Genomic DNA, 16,913 nt, shown 5'->3' with positions numbered 1-16,913 from the left:
GCCCCTTGGGGGCCAGGGTTGTGCATCATTCTTCCTTGGATTTCCCCTCACACAAAAGGGAGTGCCTGCCCGTTGTCAGTGCTCAGTTAGTGTTTATTGAATAAATATATCCATATTTGATTGTATCATAGATGATTTGTTTATAATAGTCATTCTCCCCACTAAAAAATGAAATATTTTCCATGCTTTTATAATTATTAGCCATTTAAAAAAATTTTTTAAGTTCTCTTTATGCCCAACGTGGGGCTCAAACTCACAACCCCAAGATCAAGAGTCATACACTCCACCGACTGAGCCAGCCAGGCAACCCACTATTAGCCATTTTATAATAGCACATTGAATTTATATCCTTTAATTTACTTACTTTCATTATTGTAGTACCTGTATTTTTCTCCCTATCTTTCCTGTTTTAAAGGATGATTTTTTAGAATAGTTAATAATTGGCAGCATGACTGTGGTGAAAGAAAACACTGGCCTTGACCTTAGCGGACTTGAGTTTGCATTACAGCCCCACGTTACCACATTCTGCCACACTGTCTGAGTTATTTATCTGAGATTTACCTTCCTTAGTAGACTGTAAGCTCAGACTGTTTCATCCTCAGATCCCCCATACCCCTGACATGGCAGGCAGACAGTAAAGATTAGATTGATGGGTGGATGAACAGATGGATGGATGAAGCATTCTGGAGTAGGTTTTTCATCTGCAGGGCAATGGTTCTTTCTTTTATTACTAAAGATCTTACCAAATTAAGACTTAAATTTTTTATAAAGAATTACATTTATTCAACAAATATTTGAGTGCCTGGTTGTGTGCCAGGCACTGTTCTAGGCACTTGGGATTTATCAGCGAGCCAACAAAGAACCTTGTGCCGTGGAACTTAGGGTTGCGTTGGGAGAAACAGAGAATAAGGACTAGAAACTAAATGGTGCGTGAGAAAATGGGAAGTGCTATAGAAAGGAAAACCGCGGAATACAGTCAGAAGATGGGGAGTGTGGGGCAGGGGGCATGCATCACGGGCTTAACTAGAACGGTCAGAGTAGGACTCGTGGTAGAGGCGACATTTGAGGAATGACTTGAAGGTAAGAGAAAATAATGCAGATATTTCGGGTAAAAATATTCCCAGCAGAGGGCTCAGCCAATGATCGGAGATAGGAGTGTTTGAGTGACAGGGAAGAGGCCAATGAGGCTAGAATGGAGTGTGTGAGAAGAGAATATCAGAGAGATCATATGGGAACTTGACTGATTAAGGCAGGGGTTGGCAGTTTTTTTCTGTAAACGGCCGGAGTGTAAATATTTTAGGCTTTGCAGGTCATACAGTCTGCGACGCAACTATTCAACTCTGCCTTGAGCGCGAAGACAGCCACAGACAATACTTCAGCAAATGAACGTGGCTGTATTCCAGTTAAACTGTATGGACTCTAAAATTTAAGTTCCACATTAGTTCACATGTCGTGAAGTACTCTTTTTATTTTTTGCATCATTTAAAAATGTAAAAACATCCTTCGCTCCCATTCTTAGCTCTTGGGCCACACAAAAAGAGACAGCTGCTGCATTTGGTCTGTGGGCCATAGTCCGCCAGCCCCCTGGTGTGGGGCTTCCAGGGCCCTTATGAGATCTTTTGTTTTTACTTTCAGTTTAAGGGGGAGCCATTGACAGGCTTTGAGTAGGCAAGTGACATGATTTGACTTGTGTTTTTAAGGGGTCACTCTGTAGAATGATAGGCTCTCTAATATTCACTTCAAAATAATCTGGGGGCAGGGTACTCTGGGGGTTAAAGATGAAACAAGATTGGTCATATATTACTATTGAAGCTGGCTGATGAGTGTATGGGCGTCATGATTAGTATTCTCTGTGCTGTTATATAGGCTTTTAAATTTCCATAGTAAACAGTTAAAAACAAAAATAAGCTCTGGCTGCTGTATTTAGAATAGACGGGGGAGGGAAGGTTAGAAACAGGAAAAGCACTTAGGAGGCTATTCTAGTAATCCTTGCGAGATGGTGGTGGCTTTGACTGGAGTAGTAGCGCTGGAGGGGTTGAAAAGTGGTTAGATTCAGGATGAATGGTGAAGGTGGAGCCAACAGGATTGACCGTGGATCAGACATGAGGTGTGAGAAAAAGATAGGAGTTGGAGAGGCCTCCAGGTTTGGGGCCCAAACGGTGGGAAGGATGAGGTTGCCATAAACCGAATAGAGAAATCTGCAGAAGAACAGATTTGGGGGAAGAGATGATGAGTTCAGTTTTAGACATTGAAGTTTGAGGTGTCTATTCGACACCCTAGTGGCAATGTCAAGCTGGCAGGTATCTGTGTGAGTTTGGAGTTTGGGAGACGTCCTGGACTGCAGACGTGCATTTGGGAGCCGTGGGCCTAGAGATGGCTTTAGCCTGGACCAGGTGGGATCACCGAGTGAGGGAGCGGAGACAGAGAGGAGGACGGTACCGAGCACTAGGCCTGGCAAAGTGCAGCAGGATGGGAAGCAGCAGCCAGAGGGAAGACAGGAGGAGAACCGAGAGTGGGTCGCAGCCTAGAAGTCAAGAGAAGAAAGCATTTCGAGGAAAAGGAAAAGATCAGTGGTGTAAAGATGCAACTGAAGTAAGATGAGGGCTAGAGCTTGAGCCCTGAGTTTAGCAGTGTGATCATTGGTAATTGGGAGGAACCGTTTAGGTGCAGCAGTGATGGCAAAAGCTACATTGCCAGTGGTCAGGGCAAAGAAAGAGAGTAGGAGCAGTTCAAAAAAGTGAGGTACAGAGGTCTGGTCTTTAAGATGGTAGGAATGCCGAGTGTGTCTGTACACGTGTTCACACATAGAACATCGCAGTACGCATGAAAGGGAGTGATCCAGGGGAAAGGAAGAACTGCCGGAGTGAGGTCTTCAGTAGGTGAGAGAGGGTGGGGTGAAGCATGCGATGAAGGGGTGGCCTTGGGCGGGAGCACTGACAATTCTGCCCTGGGAACAGCCTTGAAGGTGGAGTGTAAGGTGCAGTATTACGTGTGTGTGTTGGTGGGGATCTGCAGACGTGTTCTTTTGATCGTTTTAATTTCCTTAGTGAGGCAGGAAGCAGGGCTATCAGCTGAGAGTGAGGTCCAGAGGTTTGAGGAGAGGTGTGAAATCCTTTTATGGTCTGGGGAAGTGCAGTGTCAGTGCCAGGCTGTATTTAAGACCCTCCCCCCTTGAGTAGGGGAAATGAACGTCGGGTGACCTTCTGAAGCATGTAATTCTTTTCCCACGTACATTCTACTTCTACTAATAGAGTGGTGTTTGTTTTCCATGGTTGATACCTAGTTTTCCTGTGGGAAAACAGACCAAAACCTTTTTCTTCCTTTTAAACCACCACTAAGGAAAGTTAATTCCAAACTCATTAGTAATTTGATGTCTTGTTCCCTGTATGTGAATCAAAAACATAGTAAACAAATATAGTAACTCAGTAGGGGTCAAGTTTTATTAGCATCATTGTTCTTGGGAGGTTTATTTTAAGTCTTTGTGATTAGTAATGTATTTGGGGTATTTTGTTTTGTTTAACTCTTTATGGATCTCTTAACTATCTGTGAATTGTGTTTATTCTTCCTGTTTCCCAGCAGTGGGAGTCCATGTATCTGTCCTCTTTTGATTTGGGAACATTCACCAGGGAAGGATAGAATCCAGCACTGGTGCGTTTGGGGTCTAAATATAGCCAACGTCTACAGCTTCCGTATCTGGGAGGTAGAACCTTCTCCTGAGCATGAAGTCGTACAATAATCCTGAACCAGGTCATAAAGACTAGATTCAAATGAGATGCCCCAGACAGCTCTGGATTTTGCCTAAACTTTGGCCACAGTCCCTCTAACTGCTGGCTTTCCAGAATTCCTGTAGGGTCCTTATATGTCTTATGTTCAGGCCCCATTCAACCTAGGTCCAGAGGCTTTAGGTTTTCCCTGAAAAGAAAGAACAGTGGTTAAGAGTATGACCTTTGAGGGTGCCTGGGTGGCTCGGTTGGAAGAGCATGCAACTCTACATCTCAGGGTCGGGAGTTCAAGCCCCATATTGGGTGTAGAGATTGATTAATTGATTGATTGATTGATTGAATACACAAATACACTTAAAAAAAAAAAGAATATGACCTTTGGAGCCAGACTCCTGGGGTTCAAATCCTGGTTCCACGTCCTTGCTTTTTATACCATCTTAAGGAAGTTACCTACCATAGCTGTGCCTTAGTTTCCCTATCTATAAATGGAGATGATAATAGTACCTACTTAATAAATGTGGTAAAGAGCTTAGCACAGTGCCTAACATTGAGTAAATATTCAGTAAATATTAGTGGTAATAGTAGTTGTACTTGTTTTTAATTATTCATATTATTATTCTTTGGAGTCAGTTGGACTTTGCTGATGGAAAGCTGTAACACTCATCCAGCCAAACTGAGTAGAATCATCAAACACTTGGTGCTAGATAAGTGTCCCTTTTGACAGTAGAGGGATGTGGTCATGTTTGAAATCACATGCAAGTGGAATGAAGTCAGGATAAATCAGTGGGCTGCCATGAGTTTACTGTTAGGCTAATAGGAGTTTGATTATGAGAAAAGTGAACTTCTTAAAAACAAATGAAAATCTTCAGCAAGTGGGGAAATGCAAGTATGCCTACTCAGTGACTATACTTAATATTTTTTCATGTATTCCAAATTGTGTCCGTACAAATTGTTGTGGTTCTAAGGCATTTCTGGTCCCTGCCTTCAGGAGTTTATAGTCTACTAAAGGAGGCCACATATAAACATGGGAAAAGTTAAATGACAATGAAGTGACATCTGCCCTCCAACCTTGCAGACCCTGAGGGATAAGAGGTCAGAAGGGCTGGTGGCCACTGTGGGTGCTGGAGTTCAGGTATACAATGGCTGCAGTAGGTTTTGTAGGCTGGCTTGAACCATTTATGACATGGTTTCGGTGACAAAGTTTTGAGAAAATTGCTATGATACCACCCAGCTGTCTGTTTGCAGATTATTTGGGATTAAAGACAACCAAATGGGCACTGACCTGCAGCAGGACGGGAGCTGCCGAGGACATATGTGCCAGGCCGTTGCTGTTCCAGGCAGGGGTCATCCCCTTTTGAGGAGGACACACTATTTTCTTTGGGGGATGACAAAATATCTCGTAGCTCATTTCTTTCCTATAATTTCTGAAGAATATGTAGAAAATTATTCTCCCCCCCCTTTAAAAATAAATAAACCACAGAAATACCACTTCATACTCACTAGGGTGCTGATAATCGAAAAGGCAGGCAATAACAATTATTGGCAAGAATGTGGAGAAATCGGAACCCTTGTGCTTTGCTGGTGGAAATGTAAAACACGCGGCCACTGTGGAAACCAGTTTGGCGATTCCTCAACAGGTTAGACGTAGAATCACCATAGGACCCAGCAATTCCACTTCAGTATCTACGTGCAGTTTGAGAGGTGTCCAGGACCACCCTCGGGTTCAATAATTCACTAGAAGGACTCACAGAACTCAGAGAAGCCACTGTACTCATGGTTCTCGTTTATTACAGTAACAGGATGCAGATTAAAAACAGCAAAGGGGAGAGGCACATAGGGCAGGGTCCAGGAGAGATTTTATTCAGAGATTTTATCAGGAGTTGGTGACTTAGACACAGTTGACCACCTGCATGGCTAACTGGAGTCTCCAGTCCCTCCAGAGGTCAGACTGATCCCATGTGGCCCAAAGCCTCCACCATAAATCACATTGTTGGTGTAGATTATCTGACATGGCCAAGGACCCCAGATAAACTAAGACCCTCTTATCAGTCAGGACATTCCAGAGGCTTAGAGGTTACCTCTTAGGAGCTGGGGGCACAGGGCCAAACATTTCTTTGGGCAAGGTTCATCCTTTAATGCACCTTACCAAAGAGAAATGAAAACATATGTCCACACAAAAACTTGTACACAAATACTCACAGCAGCATTCCTCATAATAGCCAAAACGTGGAAACAACTCAGATGTCCATCAGGCGATGAATGGGTAAACAAATGTGGTATGTCCATACGATGGAACATAATTTGGCCACATTTTTAGAAGAATGAAATTCTGACACATGCTACAACATGGTTGGACCTTGAGAACATGCTAAGTGAAAACAAAAACAGACAAAATGCCACATGCTGTACGATTCCTCCTGTATGAGATGTCCAGGACAGGCACATCTAGTGAAACACACAGTTAGATTAGTGGTTGCTTGGGGCCGGGGTTGGAAACAGGAAGTGACTACAGGTAGGCATGAGATTTCTTTTTTGGGGTGATGAAAATGTACTAGAATTATGTAGTGGTGATGGTTGCAAAACTCTGTAAACATGCTAAAGCCATTGAAATGTATACTTAAAATTGGTGACTTTTATGGCCCATAAACTGTATCTCAATAAATCTGTTATTTTAATGGGCATCATAATACCTCCTCTGTCACCTTAAGTGGTTACAGTAGAAATAAAGGAGATGTATATAAAGGCATTTTGTTTAATAGAATGTTCCAAGTATATGTTTTTGGAAAAAAGTAAATAGGTATTTGATTGCCACCAAACTTGGTTGGCATTTCTCCTTTACCACCAAAATATATATAGACCTTCAGCTGTAAATATCATAGAATGACCTTTTTTTGCGACTGGATGGATTTTTTGGCAGAGTTTCCTAAGGCCATTCCATTTTTCATCTAAGTACACAATTTTTATTCATGTATTGTCTTTTATTTTGAGTAATTTATAGTTATGTCTCTACATATGTCCATAAATTTCACCTGAGATGGTCTGTTTTTACCTTCCTTTTCTTAAGATTTCATTTATTTATTTGAGAGAGAGACAGAGCATGAGCGGAGGGAGGAGGCAGAGGGAGAGGGAGAAGCAGACTCCCAGCTGAGCAAGGAGCCCGACGCGGGGCTCGATCCCAGGACCCGGAGATCATGACCTGACCCGAAGGCAGACCCTTAACCGACTGAGGCCCCCCCGCCCCCTGCCGGGCATCCCTAGCTTCCTTTTTTTTTTTTTAGATTTTTTATTTATTTATTTGACAGAGAGAGAGAGACAGCCAGCGAGAGAGGGAACACAAGCAGGGGGAGTGGGAGAGCAAGAAGCAGGCTCCCAGCGGAGGAGCCTGACGTGGGGCTCGATCCTGGAACTCCAGGATCACGCCCTGAGCCGAAGGCACACGCTTAACGACTGAGCCACCCAGGCGCCCCATCCCAGCTTCCTATCAGCCGTAGTTTCATGTCACACATTCATCCCCTTGAATAGGAAAGAGTCCTTTCGCTTTCTCTGCCCATATTTTTATCAGTTACTGAACAGCGAAAGAGTACTATGCCCAACACTTTCAATCCTTTGCTAAGGAATGCCTTTTGCTATGTGTTCTCTAAATGACTGGCTAGTTTCTTAGCCGAGTGATAACAAAAGGTGCCCAAATAAAAGTACATTTTTGGCTTTCATTATCCTCGTTTTCATGAGGTTTTTCAAATACGTGGACATTTTGAGGATACAGATTTCAGTGTAAAGTAACAAACTTTTCCAGTGGAGCTGTCCAGAGCTGGGGTGGGCTGTCTCAGGAATGCAGTTCAAGTGACTACAGTATCACTTACATGAAAAGTGGAAGGAGTTGAGGGGGGCACGGCAGTGGAGGCAGAACATCAGGTACTCTAGAGGGAAGGACAAGCGGTAATAAATGTGGGGCTGGGTAAGATGATCTTAGAATTGTATTTCATCTCTGAAATTCTTTATCCTGTAAAATTAGCCGAAATGGAATCTGTCCCCATTAAAGCTTTGATGGTTGCCAGTATTATCTTAGGTGTTGAATTTCTCAATCTATTATAAGGAGACCTGTCAGGGTTTGCATTTTTTTGTCTTTAATCATATCCAAGGTCATTCCCTATTTGTAGTTATCCAAAAACCAAACATACAGGTAATTGAGCAGTCTGCCGTCCAGACGCTGGCTTCCGAAAGAGCTGAGACTTGGCTTTCACCATGGGAAGTCCCACTGTTTTTAAGAAACAAATCCCCCATTGCTTTCTGTCCCTCCTCTGTGTAAGCATATACACACACCCATGCCTTTAAAGCCTTTGGAGGGAAAGCTGTAGCACTGTAAGCAGAACAAATGGTAACTGGGCCTAAGTGAAGCACAGCGGCACGGCGGTCCTGGCCTGGGTTCTCCCTACTCCGGCGCCCTGCGCGCGCAGTCCTCAGCACGCGCCACTTAGCGAACGTGCTGCATCTGTGAATGGCGGGATATTATAAACTCAGTCTCAGGTGGTCTGTAGCCCTAATTACCCATAGAACTTCCTGCAGTGATAGAAATCTGGGCTGTCCAGTATGGTTGAAATGTGGCTAGTGTGACTGAGGAATTGAATTTTTAATTGTATATCATTTTAATCAATTTAAGTTTAAATAGCTACTTGTGTCTAGTTGGCTACCATGTTGGACAGCAGCCCTTTATAAGAACAATCTTAAGAAGTTAGGCTACTTAGATATTGGAGATCCGGAGGCCTTTTTAGAACGAGTAGATGCTCTGACAATAAATACTGACTTTGTTTTTTCTTTTGTTTATTTAGAAGCATTTCTTTTTTTTTTAGAAGCATTTCTTGAGCACCTGCTTGTTCAAAAGTTGATGGCGATGCAAAATGAATGACACAGCTTCTGTGTTTAAGAGCTCTAGTCAGGGATTTGACATTTACTGTAACTGCAGATAAAAGCACATAATAAGGGGATGTGGGGGACACAGAGAAGATACAGCATGACTCTTCAGAGGGGTCAAGGAAGACTTTTCAGAAAAACTTAGTGCTTGAGCTAAAATCTTAAAGGGGAGTTTGATTTTTTTTTTTTTTTTTTGCCTCTGTTCTTTCTGTTTTCTATACAAGTAGATTTCCTGGGTTAGTTGTAAAGCATCTGTCATGGCCAATTTAGGACCAGTTTTCTCCCTGCCTTTCCTTTGCTTCCTGTGAGCTCTCAATCGAAGCCCAGGGATATAGGGTTCCCCTCCCCCGCCAGCCCTGCTGCCTTACCACACCTTTTCTGCCTACAGTGCTCTGTGAAAAGCTGCATCACTGCCTTCCATGTCACCTGTGCCTTTGAGCACAGCCTAGAGATGAAGACCATCCTAGATGAGGGGGATGAAGTGAAGTTCAAGTCATACTGCCTCAAGCACAGCCAAAACAGGCAGAAACTCGGAGAGCCTGAGTACCCCCTGCACAGGGCTGCAGAGCAGAGCCAGGCCAAAAGTGAGAAGACCAGCCTGCGGGCACAGAAGCTTCGGGAGCTGGAGGAGGAGTTCTATTCCCTGGTCCGTGTGGAAGATGTGGCCACAGAGCTGGGGATGCCCACGCTAGCCGTGGACTTTATCTATAACTACTGGAAACTGAAGCGGAAAAGTAACTTCAATAAGCCGTTATTTCCTCCGAAGCAGGACGAAGAGAATGGCCTGGTGCAGCCAAAAGAGGAGAGTATTCACACTCGCATGAGAATGTTCATGCACCTCCGGCAAGACCTAGAGAGGGTAAGCTGCTCGCCGGTGGCTGCTGTTCAGGCTCGGCCTGCAGAGGAACGGTGGCCCTGCTTCCGGTTTGTTTGTGGGTTTCTAAAGGTCAGCTCACGTATAGTGCGGGCTTCTGTGTCCTTGCTCGTCTGCTGACCGCACTGTGGCCCCAAACATTAGACTCTGTTTAAATTTTTGACAAGCACTTTCAAGGGAATTGGAGAGCCCTCACTTAACTGCTGTATGACCCTTAAATCCGCAATAAATTCTCATTTGGTTTACTTTTTATTCACTGCTGAGCCTAAATTGGCTCAGCTATATTTTACTGACACATGACACTATGGACTGAGGAAAGAATGAATTTTGTTGAGGAAGGAACTCGATCAGAGTTTCTCAGGCTCGGCACTACTGACATTCTGGCTGGGTAGTTCTTGTAGGGGACTGTGCTTTGTTGCGGGAGGATGCTGTAAGATGTTTAGCGGCGTCCCTGGCCTCTACCCAGTAGCAAATACCCGCCCCCAACATACCCAGTTGTGACAACCAAAAATGGTTCCGGATCACCAAATGCCTCTTGGGGGGTCAAAATCGCCTCTGGTTGAGTACTCTACACCAGATAATTCAGTTTAACTCACTTATTCAAAGATAAGTTAGGCCCTGTGTTTACCCTAGAAAATTTTATAATCAAGTATAATTATAGAGATGGCTTGTTTTTCTCTCTGCTACCAGAATTTGGAAGGGAAGCGATTTGGCTCACTTTGTAAAATTTAACTCACACATCTATAGCACTTACTATGTGGCAACACTGTTCTAAGCATTTCATAAATATTAACTCCCTTAACCCTAGCATGCCTGGGAAGAAAGTACTGTCGTTAGCCCTATTTACAGACCAGTGAACTGGGCCACAGAAAGATGGGGTGATTTGTCTGGGTGGGGTGGGGAGTATGGGAGCATGAGGGTCGCACCCTTGTGACTGTGGAGATTTGGCTGAGCTGGAAGCGTGAGCAAAAAAGCCACTTTCAGTGTTCCCAGCAGACCTTTATCCTGCTGGTCCAGCACTCATTTGAAGATTGTACTGGATGCAGCGTCGCCATTGTTTTATGCGGGTCTCTAAAGGGGAGGCCAGAATGTTAAGTCATCACTGGGCCTTCCCAGCTGGGCTGTGCAGATGAGCACTGAGCCCGTCGCCCCACCGGGAGAGTAGGTTTCCGCAGGTGGCTTAGGGGTGTTTTGCTTGTGTTGCTGATTGATGTGGGGACCATGGTGCCCTGACTGACCGTGCTACGTGAGTTCCTGTAGAGTGGCCTCTCGCAGCTTTTTGTTCTGTTTCCTCTCCTCGCCCACCCCCGTTCCCGGCTTGATTTTAGTCGTCTTCATTTTAGCTAAACAATTTATAAGTGTCAGGTTTACGTAACATGACAAAAATCTCTGTTTGCTGTGGGCTGGGCTTTCAGGTCCGAAATCTGTGCTACATGATAAGCAGGCGAGAGAAGCTGAAACTATCACAGAACAAAATACAGGAACAGATCTTCGGTTTGCAAGTCCAGCTTGTTAACCAGGAAATTGCTGCAGGTAACCTTATATTAAAGATGTCCTAATATAGACTCTGGTTACATCCTATTTTAACAATTTGAATTTTATGTCAATTGTTTTACTTAAAAATGTTTTAAAATTCTTTTCAAATATCTCATTTGCTCTAGTGAGCCCTGATACAATATGGCCCTTTTCACTGTCAACTCATGAAGCAAGAAATCCCAAGGTGGGGTTGGGGGGCTTGCAGGTCTAGGGCAGATGATCCAGGTGTGAGACAGATATCAAGGGCCACTAGTTAAAGCCATGAAATTATTCTGTAACCATCAGATTCATGGAGAAATCAGTAGGATAGCATCTAATCCTAGTTTCCAGAAAACATTTAATTCCATCTTAACAATAGTTTGTGAAAACAAACCCTTAGCCAGTAGTTAGGCGATCTGGGTTCTGTCTCTTATTTACTAATATTTGTTGAGTACCTACTGTGGACTAAGGACTGAGCCAGAGAGTAGAGCAGTCAGCAAGACAGAATCCCTGCCTGTAGGGTATTATGCTGCCCACTTGGTGAGAGAGACGGGTGAGCATAATTACAGTGCCCTGAGCATGGGGAGTGTGGCTGCAATGACAGTCATGTTCGGTGACATTTGTAACCTCCCTGTACCTCATTTGATACAGAGGTTGGTGGCAGAGCCTGGGCAACCAGGAGTCACTACGCAGAGTGCACAGAATCTAGCTTCATCTAAGGGCCCCCCAGGGTCCTTAGGGTAAGAGAGATATCCCGAAATGAGGTGTCAGGTAGGCATCAAAGGCTCTGGGGTATTTGTAAGTATCGTGGGTCACAGCAGAATGCTACAGCAGGAGGGAGCAGGGCTGCTCAGCCACAAAGACTGGAACAGACAGGACAGGGAAAACCAAAGGATGGCAGGGAGGGCCCCTGCGTGCCAAGGAGATTGGCCCCCAGACCACGTGGCTTCTGACTGGTGGGACCCAGCCCCAGACCTGCTTGTGCTATCAGCAGGTGGCCATCCCTGGTGGGGATGGGAGCTGTCCGTATTCGCCGTGCACCCACAGGGAACACATGTCGCCTAGGCACCCACTGGTTGTCCTCCCATGGGCAAAGATCAAGTCCCTATGCAAGGAGGAGGTGTTCGGTAGGGCTTTTTTTTTAATCTCAGAGCACTCAAAGTAACAGAGAAAGGAAGATCTGTTCCAAATATGATCCTAGGATGACGTAACCAGGTACCTGATTGCCAGTACTCCCTAGGCCAAGCCCGTAGCAGGCCATGGGTAAGAATGTTGTGACTGTTTTCTGCTGGCCTTGCTGCTACAGAACCTGCCCACCCCCCAACCCCACCCCCCACCCCCGCCGTGATGGCCATTCATCGTCAGGAGATTGTTTTAGGTTCAGGACGTAAAATACACGGGAACCACCCACTACCATTCCTGCTATTGCCAGGTTAAAACACTCTTCTTTAAAGCCTACTCTTCGTCCATCAAAGCCCATGCTATATCCTTGGGGGTCTATATCTGACTTGCTTTAGGAAGGGCAGAAGAGATTGGAAGGTAGAGTCTGAAATGTCTTCTTAAGACACATCCCAAGTGCTGTACGGTACTCACACACGCACGCGCACACGCACACACAGCTAGGCAGACCCCGTTCTAAACCCCGGCTAGTGACATTCTTCTCAGAAATGGAGGGGGCAGAGATGGGGCTAGAGGAGGTGGCACACCCGTCTCTGGGATCCCTCCACGGACTGGGAGAGCAGAGGGGAAGAGGCTGAGCGTCACACAGTGAACAGTGGCGTCGCCGACTTTGCCGCCTGTGGTACCCCCGCCCCCCTCTAGCTCAGCTCACTGCAGCTTCTGTACCGTGATGCGCACCCACGGCAGAAACGGGGGCTCGTCAGACACTTGGAAGGGCGGGTGCGTGAGCTCACTGTGCCGTAGTAAGCACGCGCGCCGTGGTTTCAGTCGGTTGTTAGAATGAATCTTTCTTTTTGCTCTCAGGACTTCCTTCGACAAATGCACTAGAAAACTCATTGTTTTACCCACCACCAAGAATTACCTTAAAGTTAAAAATGCCCAAATCAGCTCCAGAAGACTGCCGAAACAGCTCCGCAGAGACTGGTCACGGACCCCTGTCTCCCGCCAGCAGCGCCCCTGCTCACAGCGTAAGGAGCCTGCAGGTGCCTCCGCAGTCACTAGAGGTGCGAACGAAAGCCTACCTGAGACATCCACTCGAGAGCAAGAACCACCGCCGTTTGCTGGCCAGTCTCAGCCATCCCAGGAGCGAAGCGAAGGATCCCAGCCCTGCGTGGAGAGCTCCCTCTCCAGAGTTCTATCGCGGGCAGTCGCTGGGAAAGCCTCTGGTCCTTCAGGCTGCCCTGCACGGACAGTCTTCTATTGGGAACGGGAAAAGTCAGCCTCCCTCCAAGCTCGCCAGATCCAACGGCCTGGAGGGCAGCTGGTCCGGAGACGTCACCCAAAGAGACAGCTCGAGTGAGACGTTCTCTGACCAGGGCTCCACGCTCAGCTCCCACTTGGCCAGTCAGGGGGGCACCTTTAGAAAATCTACCGTGGAACACTTTAGCAGGTCCTTTAAGGAGGCCACCAACAGGTGGGTGAGGACCACAGAGGACCTCCAATGCTGTGCAAAGCCAACCAAGAATACTAACCCCAAGGAGCAGCTCTGGGGCAAGCAGCTTGTCAGGCGGTCTGCAGGGAGAGCTCCCTATCAGGAAAACGATGGGTATTGCCCAGACTTGGAGCCGAGTGATTCAGAGGCAGAAAGTGATGGGAATAAAGAGAAAGTCAGGGTAAGGAGAGTTAGCTCCGACAGGGAAAACCCTCCCCGTGACTCGCGACGGGATTGCCGCGGCAAAAGCAAGACGCACCCCCTCTCCCACAGTTCCATGCAGAGGTGATCAGCAACCTCCCAGAAGAGCTTAATCTTTGCCTTTGCCCCACACACTGGGGAAAACCCCCACACCAAAAGAATTCTAGCATATGTTAGGAGGAATTGTAGTGAAAAGAATAAAACGTTTCCACAGTAAATTGGCTTGCAGTTTTTGAAACAATTTCAAGTCTAGTTTTCACAAGCACATCATAAGAATTGCTGATTATCCGGAAGTTTTCCTGCCAGAGGCTGTTGAGAACAGCTGGGCCTAGAGTACTTGCTCAGTAAATACTTGGGGACAGCTCTCCAGTCACATTAACACACTGATGCACATACGTACTACAAGTCCTTGCGTCCTTCGGGGATTTGCAAGAGACCATGATTACCAGACACTAAAACTACTTATCTTTTGAAGCTACAGCACGTGACTCCCAGAGCCCCTGTCTGTAGGCAGTTTCGAACTCCACTGGTATCTGGAAACCCGCTTCCGGGAGAGCCCAGGGACCAGCAGGGACCAACATCTCAGATACTGTCAGACTCACTCCCCTCTTCCTTTGCTCTGCACAAGGTTGAGCTCCTCTCACAGTATCTTACCTTACCGTGTCAATACTCCTGATGCTTCTGAGTGCAGTGCCTGTTCCTAGACTTGCTTGTTGGGGACGCACTTGTAACTATTTCACCCGTCTAACAAGCATGAAAGGCTAACTTGTGGATAGTGTTTACAGAGGTACAAAAAAAGTACTACTTCCAAGGAGAATGCCCTGAGTCTCTCAGCTTAGGCGTTTGTGAAGGATCCCAGAGCCTTTCCCAAAGTGAGACCAATTCTGGGGGATTTGTACCAGGTCAGGGTTTTTGTGTTATTGTTTTCGAATCAGTTTGACTTAAGTAAGTTTGGCTGACAGTTTTTGTATACCTGCTTTAATGTTTATAAAATTTTTATTGAGGTATAATTAAAATATAGTAGAATGCACAGAGGTTAAGTATTCTTACCTGCTTTAATTTTGAAACAGATTTTTATTGTCAAACAGAATTTGAAAGCATGTGTTTAACACATGGCTATAATTTAGCTTTGTACCAACTTTGAATCCGAGGCAGTTTCCCAAACAAAAAGGCTGGAGCCATTTTTCAGAAGTTGCTTATACCCTGTTCCCAAACTATCAGCCTTGATTGATTTCTGGGAGGAAGAGAATAATTACATGTTGGGGGGGGATAAAATGTGTCTGCTTCCCATTTAAAGAAGGGGGAAATGTTACAGTTTTTAAAATGTGAAGCCGACTATAGTTCTCTGCTCTCTTTTCTTCTTAGCCTTAAATTAATATTCTCTTTCTTCTAGTTTGGGAAAGTGTAGTGGGAGTTTTCAGACAAAAGAGGCCATTTTTAGATTTTTAACGCTGCTTGCTGGTGAACAAACAGCCCTGCTGCACTAGGCAGCCCGGGCTCCTCCGCTCTCCACCCACGTGGGGACACTCAGCCCTTTTCCAAATCTCCCCGCTTTCGTTCCCGCAGTCTTGTTCGTGGGTTCCGTGGCTTTCGCGGCTTTCGTGGCTTTCGCGGCTTTCGCTTTGTTCCTCCTTTTGGAAAACTGCATTTTGCCTCCCCTTTGGCCACACCTTGAAAATGTTTCTCTTACGCCTGTGTACGTGTGTGAACACGCCGTAGCATGTGTGGTGGACACCCTTGTTCTGTTCGAACAGAAACAGCGAGGAATTATCCGAATGAGGAAGACGGTTTCTCGCATGTATGCACTAGGTTCCTCTGCTTTTTCTCTGAGTTCTGCTGGGGTGGATATGAATTTGACACCTTCCTGGGAATGAAATTGTAATGGATCTGTGTTCTAAACTCCTGTTGAAAGCCAGTACCACAGCCTGTGTCCTTTCACACCTTTTGGTTCTGAGTGAGTGCGAGGAAAAGCAAACATTGAAAAAGTGCTTCAGCCAAATTCCATGTGTAATGCCATTGGAAGAGGATTGACTAAAATCATTTCAGTCAGGGAAATATAGTTGTAATATTTTTGCAGGATTTTCCTAAGTAAATGAAGGAGCCTTCAGTTGTGTAAATTTCAATGCCCCAAAATGTATTTGCTACATTTTGCTGTTGTTTGAAGTATTACCTCTTAACCTTGTTTTGTTAATTTTTTTTTCATTTTGTCTTATATAGTCCAGTTTTCCAAGATAAACTCAGTCTTTTTCCAAATGTCACCTTTTTACCAATACTTTTGCATTAAATTATGAAAACTGCTAACTGCTGTCAGTGTGGTAATTTCTTAATTTGGCATATGGGTTTTAGAAAATCTTACATATGTCCCTTTTTATATTTAAAAAATCTTATTCATTAAGCAACACAGATGGTGGGGGAAAGGACAGAGCACGAGGGGGAGGAGGAGGAATTGAATGTTTAAAAGCACAAATTCATGATTCATGTCAATACCAGGGACCAGAGAGAACTCTGGGGCTTTGGACTCTACCCCAAAATCATGATTTCATCAGGCTAATCAGACAGAACCTTAGGATCATCATTTAAAATCACCAAGCAGGGGCGCCTGGATGGCTCAGTCGGCTCAGGTCACGATCCCGGCAGGGGTGGTGGGATTGAGCCCTGCACGGGGCTACCTGCTTAGCGGGGAGTCTGCTGCTCCCTCTCCCTCTGCCTGCTGCTCCCCCTACTTGTGGTCTCTCTCTCTGTCAAATACAAAATCCCTTAAAAATATATAAATAAATAAAAGAAAATCGCCAAGGAAATGGATCCTATCTAAAGTCACAAAGTCCAAAAGGCTTAGATCAGGCATCACTTAAATATACACTCTTTACAATATTCATTCTATTTGGAGTCATGTGAGTCTATTAATGCAGTTCGGGTGTTGTAGTGTCATGGGGGGACTCTGAGAGCATTATAAACATTTTCATTATGTTTGAGGAATGTACTTACTAGAGGTCATTGGGTAAATCAGTAGTGAAGATAGGTAATAGCTTAGATTGTTTCTCTCCCCCTTCCTCCCTCCCGCCTCCCCACCCTCGCTCTCTGT

General features: G+C 45.3%; 1 protein-coding gene across 2 annotated transcripts in view; it reads left to right on the top strand.

The window, feature by feature from the left end:
- The window catches only part of JADE3 (jade family PHD finger 3), a 131,899-nt gene extending 115,767 nt beyond the window's left edge, over nucleotides 1-16,132 (top strand). For both annotated transcript variants that reach the window (XM_045787436.2, XM_087860278.1), the window contains 3 exons: nucleotides 9,019-9,489; nucleotides 10,920-11,037; nucleotides 13,003-16,132. In XM_045787436.2, the coding sequence (XP_045643392.1) occupies nucleotides 9,019-9,489; nucleotides 10,920-11,037; nucleotides 13,003-13,919 (1,506 nt within the window). In that variant the 3' untranslated portion in view covers nucleotides 13,920-16,132. The remainder of the gene's footprint in view (nucleotides 1-9,018; nucleotides 9,490-10,919; nucleotides 11,038-13,002) is intronic.
- The last annotated feature ends 781 nt before the right edge of the window (nucleotides 16,133-16,913 follow it).

The sequence above is a fragment of the Ursus americanus genome, chromosome X, assembly GCF_024610735.1.
Source record: "Ursus americanus isolate L20-20 chromosome X, mUrsAme1.1.p, whole genome shotgun sequence".
Lineage (NCBI taxonomy): Eukaryota > Metazoa > Chordata > Mammalia > Carnivora > Ursidae > Ursus > Ursus americanus.
This window is presented reverse-complemented; position numbering and strand designations above follow the sequence as displayed.